We start from the raw sequence: 20,694 nt of genomic DNA, 5'->3' as shown, positions 1-20,694 counted from the left end.
TGGGATATCAAAACTTTTTTTTTCTTTTTCCAAAGGAGGAATAACACTTGGCGTATGTTGTTAAGCAACAGATATATTAGGTTGATGTTGTTGACAGTGTTAAAACGTATGTCTTTTTTCCAACGCTCCGTTGTTTCCAAAATATTAGCTAAGTACTTTTATGGATTAAAAAAGCATCCGACAAAATCTGATATTCGATATCCCATATTTATAATGTTTAGCTCTCGCTTATATTGCAATGATATACTAGTATGAAATACATATTTGCTGTATTGATTATCTGAAACCCAAAATTGTTAAAATGTTCAATATGAAAGAACTGAGTGGCAGTTTCTTTGCAGCTATAATTGTTTGATGATTTGTGTCAGTTTTGAATATTAAACTAATGCCCCAATGACGTGCAGGAATCAGAACACAACTAACGACATTTTGAGTGGTTCAGCAGCGATCCCCCGCAAGTCATAATCATGGCTACAAAAGATATGATAAATTCATGGAATATTTGTAATCGAGCAAGTTGGCTTTGATGTCGTTTAAATGTCTCGAATTTACTAGAAAAGAGTAATAACAACAATGAAGAGTAACTAACTATGTTTATGACAAAGCCGGTGATTCACAAAATGACGAGGCAGAAATTTAGATAGTTAATATCCCAACAAAAAATAAATAAATAGATGTCATGCAGATTTTTGGTGCATTTGAACATCTTGCGACTCGTGTTTTGTGCATCAAAATATCTCAATCAGAAAAATGTGCTGGATCCTGGACATTGTGACTTTACTTTCAGTGAACCAATTGATTTAACTTAATACGACATAAATCTGTGTGTCTTTGTTTATTTCCATGTCTATATTGTGCTGATATAGTTTTTTGGCAATTATATATACTTGGTTTGTGTGGAACTATATAAAAATATTTTGTCAAATTTTGCATTGAAACTTATCCGATAAATTCAGTATTTACAGAAAAACTTTTTCTAATGTTCATCTTCATTTTTAATATACACCTTGATAATTAAACGAATTTAGATTCCTAATAGTTTAAGAAAATGTATTTTTTGGATTATTCTCAAAGAAGCCATCGATGCAAAAGACTCCATTTTAAATAAAGATGTTCTCATACAATTGTTCTGCAATGCTTTGCAATGTTTCCGTAGTTTCCGTAAGAAAATATGACAAGCTTTTGAATTAATTTATATCATTGGAAGTATATATCCAATATTGATTTTTTTTTTCGAGAATTAGGTAAACCTCTCCTATAAAGACTGTGCAGTAAATATTCTTCAATAAAACCCAATATTTTGAAAATCAAAGAGACGGAGGAATAGTTTTATATTTTGAACTTAGAATTCCAAATGTATCCTTTGATTTTGAAGTTGAATAGTTCCGCTGTTCCAACAAGATTTTTTTGCTTAAAAAAAAACAAAAATAAAACCCACACAAATCTATCTATATGTTGAAATTGAAATACAATAATGAATCAGATGTCATTTTCAGGTTTTATTTGTATTTCAATTGCATACAAACATAATTAGTTTCAATGCTATACCGGTGTGAATTCCCATACTTTTAAATGATATACCACTATACGTTTTTTTGGATAAATAAATTAAATAGCGAGGTACAAGAGCACATTAAAAATATATAGGAAAACAATTACTAAAGTATGTATGTCCCACGTTATTGATTTCGTTATTTATTCACAATTTTAAAAAAGATAATAAATAAACATGCCAGTCAATTAAGTACAATTGAAATCGATAAAGGGAATCAAAATCCAAGATTTATTCATTGACACGTCATCTGTTTTTATCCTTAAAAACTCACAGGACGAAAACAAATTTCTTACGGTAATTTACTGTCGCTTGCAATGCAAAATCTCTTAAACTTTTTTTATTTTTAGCCGTTTATTGATATCTGACAAGCTTTAGTTTTAAAGGAGAAATCTTGGGACTTTTTATAGTATTGAATGAACATCGTTTGAACTCTGAGGTATTTATGAATATTGAATAATTTGAGAAAATGTGCTGAATAAATATCTTGGGATAGAGTATAGTATCATAATTGTTCATACACTGTTTTTATATTTACTGAAATCTACACGCCCCGTATAGCGATTGCTCGAAACCTTCATCAACCTAAGAAAAATCACGGACTGCACGAAATAATCATGATAATGTCAGACTCAAATTCCCATAAAAGACGATCTGGCTGTTTCTTTTAGCTAACGTACTGATTTACATTAATTCAGTTAAGTTTACTAACTTCTTACGATCAATTTATTCATTCGTTAAAAGAAAGGTGTAGATATAAACAATCAAATTCTTTCTTTGATTATTCATGCGGGTTATGAAGGTAGCGATCATTGAACATTTTTTTTTTAAACCAGCTAACGCGGTTTATGTATTTTTCTACAATGTTGCCACCTTCATATCCCGCCTAGATCACCAAGGAAAGGTTTTATTGTTTAAATCGTTACACGCATATTAATGTTTATTTTAATGAATGGAATAAAAAAAAAAAGATTGATTTCTTTTCAAAACAAAGATAAGTACTTTGTTTAAAATTGTTACTGTGTCAGTCTTTAAATCAAATAAGAAGCACCGGCATTCTTATTTAGACAGATATCAAATACAGTGCTGTAAAGGCGAAGAAAGAGATTAAATTATGAAATATAATGAACGTCCTTATAAAAGAAAACAGGAGGGAATAGACAATATACAGAATCAAGTTATTTCAAATATATGTATTGAGCAGGTATTAAACACAATTAAAGATCCATGCATTCCAAAAAAGAATATACACGTACAATGTAATCTCATATCTATTTTAACAGTCAAATAGCGATAATTCGGCGAGTGTGAGTATAATGACAGAAAATTCACAAAACTCGACTCCAGAGGTATGTAGCATTATCAAGTAACATGAGATATGCAGGGATTGCGGCCCATTCCCTACTTTTGTTTCCCCGTTTCCGTTTTATTTGATTTTGTATAGGTCTGTTGGTAAAAGTTAAGGAAGAGAACAAATTGTGAAATAGTAAAAAGGCACTGACACACAATGTACGCTCTTGGAAACCCGCATCCTACGTATAACACTTGTATACTATGAAGAAGAAACCAGGCAAACTGCACCTGTAATGACAGCGAAAAAAAAAATTAAATATTCATAAGTCATTTATTTGTTTTCTGCTAGAAAATTGATTGTTAGATAAAAACTCTCATACATTTAGTTCAAGTCTATGGGAATTTAATCTTATATTTGATAATAATTTATTAACTCGTGTTTGTTAACTTGGGTTTCCAAATACTGGTTAATAAATCATCACTCTTGTGTTTGTTATTCATTTAGAACAATTTGTACATAACACCATCTGTATTCTGAATTCCACTATACATTCAAATTTGCACTTCAATAAATTTATATTCTATATCTTACCTAATTACATTCTTTTAAAGATACAATGATTTTGTGATGGTATAGTCACAATGTAAATTTTGAATTTAGTGGGTGGGTGTAACTACAAAATTTACAATATGACAGTATTCTAACATCTGAATTTCATAACCCGTCACCATAGACAAGTCTATTGGTATTTCTATGTTACGTAGCTTCGTGTATCAAATAGTTCAATTATAGGATATTGGTAAATACTGCTATATGTACTAGGTATACTGCATTACATGTAAATTATAAATGTTTAACATAGACCGTGAACATTATTTAGCACTGATCAGATTCACTATATTAAATTCGTAATACAAAATAATACGGTTGTCCCTATAACTTCTTGTGCGATAATCGTAGGAATATTAATCAAATGTATCAAATGTCAAATGTCAAGTAAAACTTCTACGAACAACGTCATTTGGAACGATGTTTTTAATAAGAGCCATTTTAACAAAAGCTTGGACTTTGGGCAGTACGTGACAAACTCTGATTTGATGAAGGCAGGGTTTACTTTATAAACTGTGCAGTCATTGGCTAATACATGTATGAATACATTGAACGCAATAACATTTGTCCGACTATATTTCAGTTGAAACAGTGTCAATTTCACACAGCAGAGCAGTTCGTGGGAAACATAACTTTCTGGTTTTGACAGTCTGTGAATGTTAATCAGCTTCTCGTAGGGAAATAGAAGAAAGAAGGTCAATATTTGACAGCTTATTTTGATGATCAAACTAGACAATAACATCTCACCGAAAAGTCCAAGCTCTTGTTAAAACGGTACTTACTTGCTATTTGGTCCGGTCAACCTTAGTTCAATTTGTAGTTTTGTAGAATTTGTGAGTGGGATTGGGTATAATATTGGCATGGGGTCTAAGACGTGTTTCCTTACCAACTGTAGCTTTGTCATGTATTTTTTCCACCATAGATATTTCTGCATGGACGGCCCAAACGCTGCCAGCAGGTAATAGGTGTACATGATGGTATGTATGAAACTATTTAAGCTCACTACAAGGTAACCTGTAATGACAATAAAAAAAGAAGAAGGGGAAACATACATTTTGATTAAAAAACAGAGAGATAGACGTTTCCAACAAGAAATAATACTGTACTCTCTCCTCCAGGAACAAATTTCGCTCCTAGCCAGTACCAGAAAGGCATAGCCGAATGGTGGTAAACGTGAAGGAAGGTTATCTGGTTGTTTTTCTTCCTCAAAACGAAGAAGGCCTGCAATTCGATTATATTTATTATTATTTCTTAAAACCAGATCATAGGCACATGAACACGAGTTACAGGATTCAAATACATATTTTATAGATTAAATGTTATTGATTAGTAACGGTAATTATAAGCTTACTATAGAATACGGAAAAAAGTGAAAAATATAATTCAATTGTATATGAGTGAAGAGAAAAAAATTGAAAAAATACGGGTACATTAGTACATATGTAATACATTAAAAATTTTCTAAGGTTTTAGACACTATCGTTGTATCCCGTGGTATAAGTTGTCAGCGATTAAAAACCATTACTTTGGCTAACTTAATTGTTTCAATATTGTAATATATTGTATACCTATTAAGGTAAAAAAAAAATTCATTGGGTTTTTGTGAATTATTTGTTCTTTTTAACTTACCGTATCAAGGAACTCGACTAGTTTAGATATATAGTAAACCCAAATTACATTGGCAATCTGCAACACAAAAAATAAAAATCTCTAACAGAGTTACATTTACATATAAATGTAGTTTTTCTCAATAGAATTTTTAATTTTTAATTTGTTCCAATTGAACAGCAAGAAATTGTTTAAATCTTATAGCGATCAGAATCAGCAACTCAGCTCTAAGTACAAGTCATTTAATAGAGATTTTGTTTAGATCCTTACTCAATATAGAACCTAACTCCAATCAAAGATAATTGGTACATAAAAGAAAAGAGTTTGCTTATGATTAGTTCGCTGAAATTAGATGGAAATGTCATATTTTTTGTTAGCCGATAAACTTTTCATCTTATAATTTATTTCATTTTTTTCCAGTGAGAGACTTGCATTACATATTCAAGGAATCTCGATTTTAATGACGCAACTTATGACGAAAGAGTATATGTAATCAATTTAAATGAAGATAATCTCGTTCAAAGGATCAACAATTCAAATACATGTAAAGAAAATGAAGCATTATTACCAACTTTAACAAAATGGTTTATTTAGTTTCAAGATCATACAATGTTGGCAGGCAGCTTTTCAACAATGACCAACCGTATATCCGTTTTTTCGGCAATCGGTTTTTAGAACGTAGATCGCAGTTCGAAATTGAATAGTGAACTGCGTTCTATCTAGAACGCAGTTCGCAATTCAAAATTTAGAATTCATTTTCGCAGTTCGCAATTGAATAGTGAACTGCGTTCTATCTAGAACGCAGTTCGCAATTCAAAATTTAGAATTCATATTTGGGGCCCGATTGCCTTATATGCAATTGAATAGTGAACTGCGTTCTATCTAGAACGCAGTTCGCAATTCAAAATTTAGAATTCATATTCGCAGTTCGCAATTGAATAGTGAACTGCATTCTATCTAGAATGCAGTTCGCAATTCAAAATTTAGAATTCATATTTGGGGCCCGATTGCCTTATATGCAATTGAATAGTGAACTGCGTTCAATCCAGAACGCAGTTCGCAATTCAAAATCTAGAATTCATATTTGGGGCCCGATTGCCTTATATGCAATTGAATAGTGAACTGCGTTCTATCTAGAACGCAGTTCGCAATTCAAATTGTTGAATAGTGAACTGCGTTCTATCTAGAACGCAGTTCGCAATTCAAAATCTAGAATTCATATTCGCAGCTCGCAATTGAATAGTGAACTGCGTTCTATCTAGAACGCAGTTCGCAATTCAAAATTTAGAATTCATATCTGCAGTTCGCAATTGAATAGTGAACTGTGTTCTATCTAGAACGCAGTTTGCAATTCAAAATTTAGAATTCATATTTGGGACCCGATTGCCTTATATGCAATTGAATAGTGAACTGCGTTCTATCTAGAGCGCAGTTCGCAATTCAAAAAAATTTAGAATTCATGTTCGCAGTTCGCGATTGAATAGTGAACTGCGTTCTATCTAGAACGCAGTTCGCAATTCAAAAAAAATTAGAATTCATGTTCGCAGTTCGCAATTGAATAGTGAACTGCGTTCTATCTAGAACGCAGTTCGCAATTCAAAAAAATTTAGAATTCATGTTCGCAGTTCGCAATTGAATAGTGAACTGCGTTCTATCTAGAACGCAGTTCGCAATTCAAAATTAAGAATTCATATTTGGGGCCCGATTGCCTTATATGCAATTGAATAGTGAACTGCGTTCTATCTAGAACGCAGCTCGCAATTCAAAATTTAGAATTCATATTCGCAGTTCGCAATTGAATAGTGAACTGCGTTCTATCTAGAACGCAGTTCGCAATTCAAAATTTAGAATTCATATTTGGGGTCCGATTGCCTTATATGCAATTGAATAGTGAACTGCGTTCTATCTAGAACGCAGTTCGCAATTCAAATTGTTGAATAGTGAACTGCGTTCTATCTAGAACGCAGTTCGCAATTCAAAATCTAGAATTCATATTCGCAGCTCGCAATTGAATAGTGAACTGCGTTCTATCTAGAACGCAGTTCGCAATTCAAAAATTAGAATTCATATCCGCAGTTCGCAATTGAATAGTGAACTGTGTTCTATCTAGAACGCAGTTTGCAATTCAAAATTTAGAATTCAGATTTGGGACCCGATTGCCTTATATGCAATTGAATAGTGAACTGCGTTCTATCTAGAACGCAGTTCGCAATTCAAAAAAATTTAGAATTCATGTTCGCAGTTCGCAATTGAATAGTGAACTGCGTTCTATCTAGAACGCAGTCCGCAATTCAAAATCTAGAATTCATATTCGCAGTTCGCAATTGAATAGTGAACTGCGTTCTATCTAGAACGCAGTTCGCAATTCAAAATTAAGAATTCATATTTGGGGCCCGATTGCCTTATATGCAATTGAATAGTGAACTGCGTTCTATCTAGAACGCAGTTCGGAATTCAAAATTTAGAATTCATATTTGGGGCCCGATTGCCTTATATGCAATTGAATAGTGAACTGCGTTCTATCTAGAACGCAGTTCGCAATTCAAAATTTAGAATTCATATTCGCAGTTCGCAATTGAATAGTGAACTGCGTTCTATCTAGAACGCAGTTCGCAATTCAAAATTTAGAATTCATATTTGGGGTCCGATTGCCTTATATGCAATTGAATAGTGAACTGCGTTCTATCTAGAACGCAGTTCGGAATTCAAAATCTAGAATTCATATTTGGGGCCCGATTGCCTTATATGCAATTGAATAGTGAACTGCGTTCTAGAACGCAGTTTGCAATTCATTTTTGGGGCCCGAAATTTTCAGGGGCATCTACTAGTGGTATTTCACTACCACTGGGAAAATATGGTGATGCAGTAATCTATAGTTTTTGAGACCTGTATGGTGTCCGGATAGGGCCATTTGCATTAGCGCGACATCGCGTTCAGATAAACGAGACATTGCGCTAACACATGTACACAACACACCGTCGCGCTAACGCAACTTTGCACAACACGCTGTCGCGCTAACGCAACTTTGCACAACATGCCGTCGCGCTAACACAACTTTGCTTAACACGCCGTCGCACTAACGCAACTTTGCAAGTTTCACAGTCTAGTAGGAAGTCGTGTCCGGAAATATTAGACTGCGCATGCTGAAATTTGTAGGCCTGCATGCAAGCATGGAAATTATTTTCAATTATTATCAATACATATGAATAAAAATATAGTTACTAGTTTGTCACTGTATAAGGACAAGCTAGAGTGCATATAAATTATAAATAAATTGAAAATTTACCTCAAATATTTGATATAATTAATAAATTCAGCAATGATATATTTATAACATGTACATGTCACAAATTCATATTAGGTGCTCTGTATATTACCTAAGCAAAGAAATTTTAAAATGTAAAATTACCGGTATATTACCGGTTTATAACATGTCACATTGAAAGTGGCGGGGCTAGACTGATCCTCAGAAATATTGAGAGAAAAAACCTAATTCCCAGAATTATGAAAATCCTAATCCGTTGGGGGGGGGGGGGGAGAGGGTATGGGGGGGGGGGGGGGTTAATCCTATACTTCCAAAACAAAAATCTTTCCGTCCATACATCTTTTTTCCCCAAAACATGAAAATCCTAATCCGTGGGGGGTAGGGGGGGGGGGGTTATGCCTTTCACTCCAACTTCTAAATCTTTCAAACGTACATTACGGAACAATTATCTTTCCTGGGAAAAAAAAGTGTGTGTGTGTGTGTGGGGGGGGGGCTGAACCCTCTATTCTGCTATGTTCCTAATGATTAGGTATAACTAAGCAAAAAAAGACAGCCCCCCCCTCCGGTTCCGACGCCTATGTGTCATGAATATATTATTGTTGATTTAATGAATTTTATTAAATATTTAAGGTAAATGTATCAATTGGTAGATTTTATATTAATTCATATCCTTATATAGTGACACACTAGTAACTATATTTTTATTCATATGCACTGATAATAAATGAAAATAATATATATATTTCAAAGTACATTTTATTTATTGTTCATCCATGCTTGCGTGCATGCATATTTCAGCATTCGCAGTCTGATATTTCCGGACACGACTTCCTACTAGACTATGAAACTTGCAAAGTTGCGTTAGCGCGACGTCGTGTTGTGCAAAGTTGCGTTAGCGCGACGGCGTGTTGTGTGTTAGCGCGACAGCGTGTTGTGCAAAGTTGCGTTAGCGCAACGGCGTGTTGTGTGTTAGCACGATGTCTCGTTTATCTGAACGCGATGTCGCGCTAACGCAAATAGCCCTATCCGGACACCATACGATTCTCAAAAACTATAGATAACTGCATCACCATATTTTCACAGTGGTAGTGAAATACCACTAGTAGATGCCCCTGAAAATTTCGGGCCCCAAATATGAATTGCGAACTGCGTTCTAGAACGCAGTTCACTATTCAATTGAATATAAGCCCGATTCTCAAAAAACTATAGATAACTGCATCACCATATTTTCACAGTGGTAATGAAATACCACTAGTAGATGCCCTTGAAAATTTCGGGCCCTAAATCTGAATTCTAAATTTTGAATTGCGAACTGCATTCTAGATAGAACGCAGTTCACTATTCAATTGCATATAAGCCCGATTCTCAGAAACTATAGATAACTGCATCACCATATTTTCACAGTGGTAGTGAAATACCACTAGTAGATGCCCCTGAAAAATTCAGGTCCCAAATATGAATTCTAAATTTTGAATTGCGAATTGCGTTCTAGATAGAACGCAGTTCACTATTCAATTGCATATAAGCCCGATTCTTAAACATAGGTAATCACAGATTACAAAGCTCACCGAGACGAGGGATCACCTTTATGAGGAATCACCTTTATGAGACCACCTTTATCATATTATTTGAAAATCATAGTTAATAATGATCTTGGATATACATGGAACTGTTTTGACACAATATCGTATAACAATATCATATAATAAAAATTGTATAATAATCATATGTTCATTTCATAGGGTATTATATGATACAATGTTTACCAATACGATTTAAAATACTATATTGCATCCTATGATACCAGTACAATATATATATATATCACATATTACAATAAAATACTGTAAAAAATAATGATGAAATATGATATTGTAACATATGATATGACATTGTATCGTGTTATACATTATTGTATTTGATCACATAATACAATATCATGATATATTATGATATTGATATGATATGATACATTATAATAATATATGATACAATATCATATCACATAATGCATCACAATATTTTAACATATGATATTATACTGTATAATATTATAGCATGATATTGTATTGTATGATATTGTATGATATTTGATACATGATAGGATATTGTATCATATGATACAATAAAATTAGATACAACATTGTATCATATCAATTGATACAATATCATGTGATAAAGTACTATATTATATCATACAAAATCATAGTATACTTTATTGTATTATATTATATAAATAGTGCCTGTTTGGGAGGGTAACAGTTGAAATTGACACCCCGAGAAAACCATTGTCAACCGACGCGAAGCGGAGGTTGACAATGGTTTTCGAGGGGTGTCAATTTCAACTGTTATCCTCCCAAACAGGCACTATTTATTTTGTTATACTGAATGTCTAATTTTTAAGAAAATTTTACTGCTTTTATATAGGAATAATGTGAATTCTACAGCGAACCGTACGCGCATAATTTTCGCGCAAGAAACATTTTTTAATGTTACCCGTTGCCAAGTGCGTTGCTAACGCTGAGGGTAATTGTAAATATTATTAACTGCGTCTTAACCAATCAGATTTCAGTATTTAACATGAAAGTATAACAAGATACAATATCATATTATACAATATCATATAATACATTTTCATATATTGATATAATAATATATTATATAAACCAATATCATTTTATACAATATCGTACCATATAATATGATATGATATATATTATACAATATCATATCATATGATACAATATTATATGTTGCAATATCATATGAAATAGCATGTGATAAAATATGATATATGTGATATTATACAATATCAGATTATACAATATTGTATCATAATAAACAATACTATACAATCAGAATACAATACAATATCATATCATAATGTACAAAAAAAATTGATACAATATCATATCGTATCATATAACTTTTTACAATATAATATATGATATAATATTGTATCATATAAAACAATAGTGTATAATATCATACAATACTATATCATAGGAATCATACTATATCATTTAACAACGAACACATCTATCAAGCAGGTTTTAGATAGGATAATTTTTTTAGCATCCTTGATAATGGAGATCTGCATCTGAAGCTACCTCTGCAGTTCATTAAGATTATAGTTAAATCAACTATGCAAGCTATTACTAGTATCTATAAAATATGTAACCTGTTCCAAAAAAACAAATCTCATCTAGCATCCGAAACCTACGCCTCAGATTCAGCATTCAAGCCTCCCATGTGCATCAGTATCATAAAATGCATCATCCATGCAAATTTGGTGAAGTTAGGACCAGTAATAACTAAGATATAATCATAAGAGAGCACCTGCTCCAAAAACACCAGCTCTTAAAACCTTAACCTCCCTCCAGCATCCGAAACCTATGGGTCAAATTCAGCATTCATGCCTGTCAGGTGCATCAGTATCATAAGACGCACCATCCATGCAAGTTTAGTAAAGTTAGGACCAATAATAACTAAGATATATCTTTTAGCATCCTTGATAATGAAGATCAGGCTCTGCATCTGAAGCTACCTCTGCGATTCATATATATTATAGTTCAATTAACTATGCAAGTTTGAAATAGTACTAATATTTATTAAACATGTGATCTGTTCCAAAAAACTTAACCTAATCCAGCATCCGAAACCTTTGGCTCAGATTCAGCATTCAAGCCTGTCAGGTGCATCAGTATCATAAGACGTATCATCCATGCAAGTTTTATGAAGTTAGGACCAGTAATAACTAAGATATAATCATCAGAGGGCACCTGCTCCAAAAACTTTAACATGCTCTTAAAACCTTAACCTCCTTCAGCTTCCGAAACCTATGGCTCAGATTCAGCATTCATGCCTGTCAGGTGCATCAGTATTATAAGACGCACCATCCATATAAGTTTGGTGAAGTTAAGACCAGTGATAACTAAGATTTAATCATCAAAGGGCACCTGCTCCAAAAACTTTAACCAGCTCTAAAAACCTTAACCTCATCCAGCATCTGAAACTCATGGCCCTGATTCAGCATTCAAGTCTTTCAAGTCCATGAGTAGGTCAATATGCATCATCCATGCAAGTTTGGTGAATATAGGACAAGTAATAACTTAGATACAGGACCTGCAACAAAAACTTTAACCAGGTTCGGACGCCGACGACGACGCCGAGGGTATAGCATAAGCTCCCCCCCCCCCCCGACTTCGTCTCGGTGAGCTAAAAACTACCCAAATATGAATTCTAAATTTGAATTGCGAACTGCGTTCTATAAAGAACGCAGTTCATTATTCAATTGCATATAAGGCAATCGGGCCCCAAATATGAATTCTAAATTTTGAATTGCGAACTGCGTTCTAGATAGAACGCAGTTCACTATTCAATCGCATATAAGGCAATCGGGCCCCAAATATGAATTCTAAATTTTGAATTGCGAACTGCGTTCTAGATAGAACGCAGTTCACTATTCAATTGCATATAAGGCAAGCGGGCCCCAAGTATGAATTATAAATTTTGAATTGCGAACTGCGTTCTAGATAGAACGCAGTTCACTATTCAACAATTTGAATTGCGAACTGCGTTCTAGATAGAACGCAGTTCACTATTCAATTGCATATAAGGCAATCGGGCCCCATATATGAATTCTAAATTTTGAATTGCGAACTGCGTTCTAGATAGAACGCAGTTCACTAATCAATTGCATATAAGGCAATCGGGCCTCAAATATGAATTCTAAATTTTGAATTGCGAACTGCGTTCTAGATAGAACGCAATTCAGTATTCAATTGCATATAAGGCAAGCGGGCCCCAAATATGAATTCTAAATTTTGAATTGCGAACTGCGTTCTAGATAGAACGCAGTTCACTATTCAATCGCACTAAATTTTGAATTGCGAACTGCGTTCTAGATAGAACGCAGTTCACTATTCAATCGCACTAAATTTTGAATTGCGAACTGCGTTCTAGATAGAAGTTCACTATTCAATCGCACTAAATTTTGAATTGCGAACTGCGTTCTAGATAGAACGCAGTTCACTATTCAATTGCGAACTGCGAACTGCGTTCTAAAATCCGATTGCCCGTTTTTTCCGCGTATCAGAAAATTTGCAATAATGTGGAAAATGTGTAACTTTTATATATTTTGCGTGTGTCATTTTTGTGCGACTTTAGAAGTTTTTTTTATAGGAAACAATACACGATATACTTTCTGCGTATTAGATATTTTGCGATGTAAATGTGGTCGCGAAAAAAGCGAAAAATTACATCATCGCGAAAAATACCGGATATCCAGTGCACCAGTGGATGCACTTTAGACGTAATGTTTAAGAAGAAAATTTATGTTTTCAACATGCAATTTTATAATGCATTTTAAACCTACTGCCTTTCAGACAAACCTATCATCACCAGAGCGTTAAATTGATGTGAATTACATTTGCAAGAAAGCTACATAAATCGTAAAAAATAAATTAAAATAAATACTTATACATGAACCTACTCTTAAAGCGTTCGGGTCATTGGAGTAATCCATTGGTTGGCATTGCTTACTGAAGTCTGTATTGAACCATGCCGCCATTAGAGTCTAAAATGAAACATGTTTGATGATGTTTGCTTCTATATGATTTAAAATACCCGTATGATAATGAGAAAATAGAGAATCATTTACTATATCGTCATTTTTAGACATTGCTCTAACACTTTTTAGGGCGGAATTTATGGTTTCGTTTTTAAAAATTGATCCAAAAAGACAAAAACGATTATATTTTTATTTTCATATTTCATGCACTCTATAAGAAAACATAAATGCGGACATATAAAATATCGACCTGTCATCACTCAAACTATACCTCATAAAACATATACATGCTTAGCAGAACCATACAGCAGTTGTAGACAATCATTGGATTTTTTAGATCGTAGGCCTTTCTTGATTTCATCCAAACGGGGCCCAGTTTTACTAGGTAAAGATACACGCCGATACTTAGAAGAATCGGCGCCGGGGATCGAACCATGAACCAATCCTGTGTACGAGGATCTGTGATTGTAAAATAACAAATATTTGGGAAAATAACAAATATACATGGGAAAATAACAAATATACATGGGAAAATAACAAATACATTTAAACAATAAAATGCTTTCTTTGGGGATTCATTCGGGATATGAAGGTAGTGACATTGCAGAAAAGATACATAACCCGCGTTAGCGGGTTATGTAATTTTTTTAACTAATTAATAAATTGATTATGAAAAGTAAGTAAAATTCACTAAATTACTGTTAATGTACATAAGTACGTTAGATAAAAGAAACAGCCAAATCGTCTCCTGTGAGACTTTGAGTCTGATATCATCATGATTATTTTGTGCAGTCCGTGATTTTTCTTAGGTTGCTGATGGCTTTGACCAATCGATAAACAGGGCGTGTCCATTTTATTCCTGTCAGTATCTTGTCAGTTTCAGCCGTTGTAGATTTCGACCAATCGATAAACGGGGCATGTATATTTCAGTCTGGCTGTTTCTATAGAGCTATGAATTAACTATATTTATGTTTCCGTAAGAAATAGAGGAAATAATGTGTAGTAGATGTAAATATAAAACACATAAAATTTAATGCATAAAATAATACATACATGTAAAGTCGAAAACCAGTATACATGATACAGTTTTTGGTTTGGGGTTTTTTTTTCATGTAATTGTGAACGCCAAGAATCAACGCCATGATATCATGCACCTTGTGTTCAATTCAATACAGTTCTTTTGTTGCTTTACATTTTACTAAAACTTTAAAACGAAAATTCTGTTTTCGTTTGACATTGTTTTATCACGTTTAAATCTAGTATTCATTGTGATTCTAGCTATATTTGTGTGCAAAGAACTCGTTTGTCTTATTTCCTTAATACTTGATAAGAAATCTCGTTACAACTGACTTTATTGTTTTGAAATTAATTGCTGTGAACTTGTAGTATCACAAAGGTTGATCGTTTATATTATACGCATGGCGGGATGGCAGTAAGCGGTAGACATCTCCTTTTTTGTCTCCTATCTTTTGCATCTTGTTCAAGGATCTGGATGTCGCTACCTTGGGATTTAAAGAACTTTTCGAAAAGTTAATTGTCAACGAGGTTAATGGATCAAAATGATTACTAGTAAATTAATTGGCTTTACATTGGACACAGCCCGATCGCAATATTAATCTATACTGTCAAAACTTTAAAGTCATCAGAAGTTGAAACAAAAATTGGAATTTTAAATTCTTTATCTACAATTCTTGTATCTTTTGATCAAAGAACTTGACGACATTGCATATTACTAGTGCTGGCCTGGTATCTGGCAAGTTAATAACCTCAATTTATCGACCTTAAAGGGGGGGGGGGGTATTGACACATCTATTCAAGTTCAAATTCATTCAAGATTTGCACGCAGAGCAAATACTTAAGTGTGTGTTTTTCTGCAATGATCGCTTAATTTTTAAAAAGTATGAACTATCAAATAAACCTTTTTAATGTTTATATACTTTTCTCTTTGACTCTGTCTTCAGTTAAAGGGCTAAATTAACGTCATTGTCGTTCAGTTCGTTACATTGAGGGAACAGCCAGTTTTTCCATACATGGAAAACTATTACGAGTCCGTGTAGTTCGTTCTCTCAATAAAGCTGAAGTTGTCGTTCGACCACGCTTACTCTATATACATGTACATCATCAGTAACATATAAAACGCCAGTAAAAATGTATTCAATATCTATTATGGGTATTTGAATAAGAGGCTCGAACAAGTAACTAGAACCATTTTAACATGAGCTTGGAGTTTGGGTAGTTGGTGTCAAACTGCAATGTGACGTATGCCTGTCTATTTCATTGTAGGCCACTCAGCCATTGCTCGTTGAAATCAACAAGATTTGTCTGGCTTTTGAGCTAAGACTACTCAATCGGTGTATATTTCACCTGAAGCCAGCGTCATTTTAACTTGTTTTGACGCAAGAAATAGATAGTTACGTCCTACTGAAAGTCCAAGGCCTTGTCAAAATGGTTCCAAGTATGCTCATATGCACACAGGTTGATTCAAACGGGTTAGATCACAATGAATTTTGTCAGTAACTGAAATGTTTAATTGCGAGAAAAGGCTCAGTGGTTACATTTATTTACTAGGGACTTGAGATAAGAAGAATAACTCTAACTTCTTGTATTATATTGGATATTCCTCAGAGTTAAACATGTTAAAGTTTACTTACCACTCATGTCGTCCATGACGTAACGGTAAAAACGCCGGACTTCAGTGATGGTGGTCATTCTCTGTCCATTAGTGCGGAAAAGAAAAAAACCCAGATATACATGAAATTACAGCAAATACATGTTATATATCGACGTCACTTACACAACTTTGATTTTTATGATGATTTCACATCAGAATTAAATTCAATGCACTAGGAAAACAGTTTCATAAATGAAAATAAATAACAAATGAAACAAAAGATTTAAAATCACAGAGGACAATCTAAAAGAGGAAATGATACTTTTATAACAACAATTTCAGCGCGCTGAAGAGCGGTTTACGTTTCACACAACGAAAAGTGTTGTGTGAAACGTAAACCGTCTTCAGCGCACTAAAATTGTTGTATCATTTCTGTTGAAAGGGAAGAAATTACGAATTACGTACGATCATTACTCTAACTTTACAGCTAAGACCTTACTTACCATTCACTAGTTTACAAGTTATAAAGAGTGTTTCAATGGGAAGTACATACATGTACATACAACATGCATACAGATGTCACGTATTCAAACAGGATAAGAAAAAAAACAAGAAACGCCTTCAATAAGTACATAAATAAATAGGATTAGAGAGAGAGAGAGAGAGTTAGAGAGAGAGAGAGAGAGAGAGAGAGAGAGAGAGAGAGAGAGAGAGAGAGAGAGGGGGGGCGTTGATGCATAGTTAATTGTTGTCATGCGTTGAAAACTAATATATGAACCGTTTATTATCAGGCTTCAAATTCTAACTGCTTTGGGATATCATACATGTCATGCATATTTTTTTCTATCGCAAATTAATGAGTAAGGTAAATTATATATGTAAATGATAAATTCTTGTTCCGGATTCTCGGCTGAATTTGAATTGTATGAGCGGACCCTGGCCTTGAATTGTTCCTGAAAGCCATATTAAAAGGTGGGGCACATTTTCTGATGAATTCTGCCGTTCAAAATAGCAATCCCGCAAAACCATGCAATACCTTCACCAATGAACATGCTTCTTAAATTGATTATTTTCTCCGGATGAATTATGTTGAATTATAATACATGTTAACTGTTCGTAAAGTTTAAGTAAGAGCTAATCAATTTAACAGCGTGAGAATTCGCCTTTTATAGAAAACCTGTACAACCAACGCAGAAACGTTAAATTAAGTTAATTTGTTTTCAAATATTTAAGTTATTTGTATATAAAAATAGATTTAATTCAATAAGAATTGATAAGTTTTTATGCTTCGTTATTCATCGGTTATAAATCGGCATGAAAATGAATGTATATAATTCGTGAAATCATCCCCCACCACCACCAGCACCCCCCCCCCCCCCCCCCCCGACTCGTTTTGACTGGTGAGGTATAAATACTGTTCTTCTTGACAGATACATCTACTAGTTCTTGTACATGTATGTATGGAAAATGATTGTCGGAGTTTGTAAAATTCATAAGAATTTTAACTCACAATGGTGGTTTAAATAGATAATAATTTTTTACCAATATTTTTTTGTATGTAAAATACGGTGATAAGGATTCGATTTTGTCAACGTACAGTACAAATATTGGCAATTTTGCCTGCTGTTCAATCGATATTAACCGTAAATACTTATGTATATACATGTTCATGTAAGAAGAATTAAATTCTTCTTAAACTACTCTGTCACTGGTCCCTCGATGCCTTTCAATATATATCTTTACAAATTGGTTAAACGTATTACTACTGTCAAGTCTGCCTGCGTATTAATTCACTTTAAACAGGTCACATATTAGTATTATCTTTAAAAAATAACACAAGCACACTACTAGGCCCTGGGTCAATGGTTTGAAAACATATACTTTTAAAGCTATATAAGGATTAAGAATTAGATGTGCGCTGAAAATTGAAGAGCTGTAAATTCAAAATAGTTCTGTGAAGTTTTGATGACCTACAATGATAGTTAAAACAAATTACTGTGTGTGTTGAAATCGAACTTGATAAACTCAGTGTCTAGACGTAGGAGATATTTTTTTCAATCAAATATATCCTTAAAAAATAAATGATGTCTTTAGCGTTAAGTCAAGAAATAAAATTGTAAAGATTTCATAAATCAATAGAAACATTGCTAGTACACAAACATGATGGGAAAATCCGGCAATGCTGATATGTGTATTTTTACCATGTCGATTATAATGCCAAAAACAATTAAAACAACGTTAGTATAAAACCAACAAAACAATGGTGGGAAATGTTTTGTACTTACTTTTCCTTCAGTCGGAAGTCCGCGTTCAGTTTTGTTTATGTGTTGTAACTAGATTGACGTCCAGAGCACGTGCATTGCTCGACTTTTGAATTTTTAAGACGACCCGATCGACCAGTACGACCCGTATTTAAATACCGGTGATCAATTGAGTATTCAAACAGCACAAGCTGAGTTTACATTTGCACATTTTATTACTCAGGCAGAGCTCAAGACACGAGATGTGATCGATATTTTCGAACTTCTAATTTTATTCTGTTGTGAGCTTATAATGTTGTTAATTATTATGATGCTGATGTTTTCGTAGATATCGAATTTTTTTTCCACTGTAGAAATCTTAAATACGGTGCAAGGTTCAGAAAGTCCCTGTATGATTAGTCACAATGACATTCATTTGCAAGAACCAGATCTAGAGTATGTCCGAAAGGAACTCGTCAACGTACAATTTTACAATACACAATTATTTTCCATTGCAGATGTACGTCTTGAGATGTGAAATGAGTTCTTTAAACGCAACGATGAAAACATCCTTTTAGTTCCATAATATTTTTTTTTCAAATCGATTTTGCGGTGCACAATTATTTTTGTGATGAATATGATATTGACATATCGATTTTGCTGTTACAAATTTCATTGTGAAAAACCGAGTCTGGGGTACGATCCAGTTTGTTTCGCTTTTTATCTTCTACATCCTCATGTAATTACAAAGTATACTTTCTGCGGAATAAATTGATTATGAACCGTAATTATACTTATTTTTAAAGTTTGTTTATTTTTCTTTAAACATATAATGTAGATAATTCTTTGCATGAATTTCATGCAAACGAGGTAATTAAAAAAATCTTTATATGTAAATGATATTCATTAACTGCATAAAATATCATTAATACATGCAGGTAGCATGCTTTTTTTTAAAAATGAAAATCTTAATCCCGGAAGGGGAGGCGGGGGGGGGGGCATAGCGTACCTATACCTTCATGTAACATCAATTTCACTATTAATTTATTATTTTCTTTCCTTTCAATTCAACTTCTAACATTAAAAAGTGGGGAGGGGGAGGGACAACTCCATCTCAATTTACTTTTTATATGTAAATTTCAAATAAGTATTTGCCGCAAGAAAAAAAAAAGGGGGGGGGGGGGGTCAGCCCCCCCCCCCCCCCCCCCCCCCGGTAATATATCTGAAGTGGTTTGTATTTTTAAAGGAGGATAACTACGTCATGTGCGTTTCACAGTAACTATATAATAAGCTGTCGGGGGTTGTCTTTCTTTAACCCTGCCTGTAACAGTCACGTGCGGATGACGATGGGGGTAGCGTATTTTAACGTTTAACCAATTAATAGCATTACAGTTGACATTTAATAAACTATATATAGACGAGTATTTCAATAACATAATAATTATATCCCAAGTTTATGGATACTCCTTGAAGGGAAAAAGAATACATACATATATATACAAACTATGAAATATAATAAAATGGTATTTTCATTGAAATACACAGTTGTTCAGAATTTCTTCTATCACTATCGCTATCCAATTACATCGTTAATGCGAGCCTACCTTCTAGTCTAAGTTACCAAAGCCAAAGAATGACCCAGCCAGTACGGACAATCTTTATGTAACAACTATATACGTGAAACCTAACAGGTTCCCTATATGTTAAATTTACAGATGAAGCATGGCAGAAACTTGGCAAACAATGCATGGGACAATAAAGGACACTTTAAACAAATAGTGAACGAGATTTAGGGAACGGACCCCGGGGTCCATCCACCTACCCAGGGAAGTCAGCTGTTAAATTATATACACCGCTCTAGTGGCGTATTTCTCATTACCAATCAAAATGAGTGAGTATATTTTCGATTCATTTCAATTTATTGATTAACCAAACATGTCGCC

The 20,694-nt window shown here is 33.6% G+C and overlaps 1 protein-coding gene across 2 annotated transcripts; it reads right to left on the bottom strand.

Moving 5' to 3' along the window:
• Window positions 1-2,725: 2,725 nt before the first annotated feature.
• On the bottom strand, window positions 2,726-20,416 carry LOC105317417 (very long chain fatty acid elongase 4). 2 transcript variants are annotated; one of them, XM_034468586.2, is made up of 8 exons: window positions 20,356-20,416; window positions 16,552-16,612; window positions 14,172-14,359; window positions 13,823-13,906; window positions 5,085-5,141; window positions 4,562-4,676; window positions 4,342-4,469; window positions 2,726-3,133 (listed from the first exon to the last, which is right to left on the bottom strand). In XM_034468586.2, exons 2-8 carry the CDS (start codon window positions 16,607-16,609, stop codon window positions 2,954-2,956), a joined length of 810 nt encoding a protein of 269 aa, XP_034324477.2. In that variant the 5' UTR covers window positions 16,610-16,612; window positions 20,356-20,416; the 3' UTR covers window positions 2,726-2,953. The 2 variants fall into 2 exon arrangements, with proteins under 2 accessions (XP_034324477.2, XP_019918408.3); XM_020062849.3 differs by lacking the exon at window positions 20,356-20,416 and adding an exon at window positions 18,797-18,836.
• Between the last annotated feature and the right edge of the window lie 278 nt (window positions 20,417-20,694).

The sequence above is a fragment of the Magallana gigas genome, chromosome 6, assembly GCF_963853765.1.
Source record: "Magallana gigas chromosome 6, xbMagGiga1.1, whole genome shotgun sequence".
Taxonomy (NCBI): domain Eukaryota; kingdom Metazoa; phylum Mollusca; class Bivalvia; order Ostreida; family Ostreidae; genus Magallana; species Magallana gigas.
Note: the sequence above shows the minus strand (reverse complement) of the source record. Positions and strands in the feature narration are given on the sequence as shown.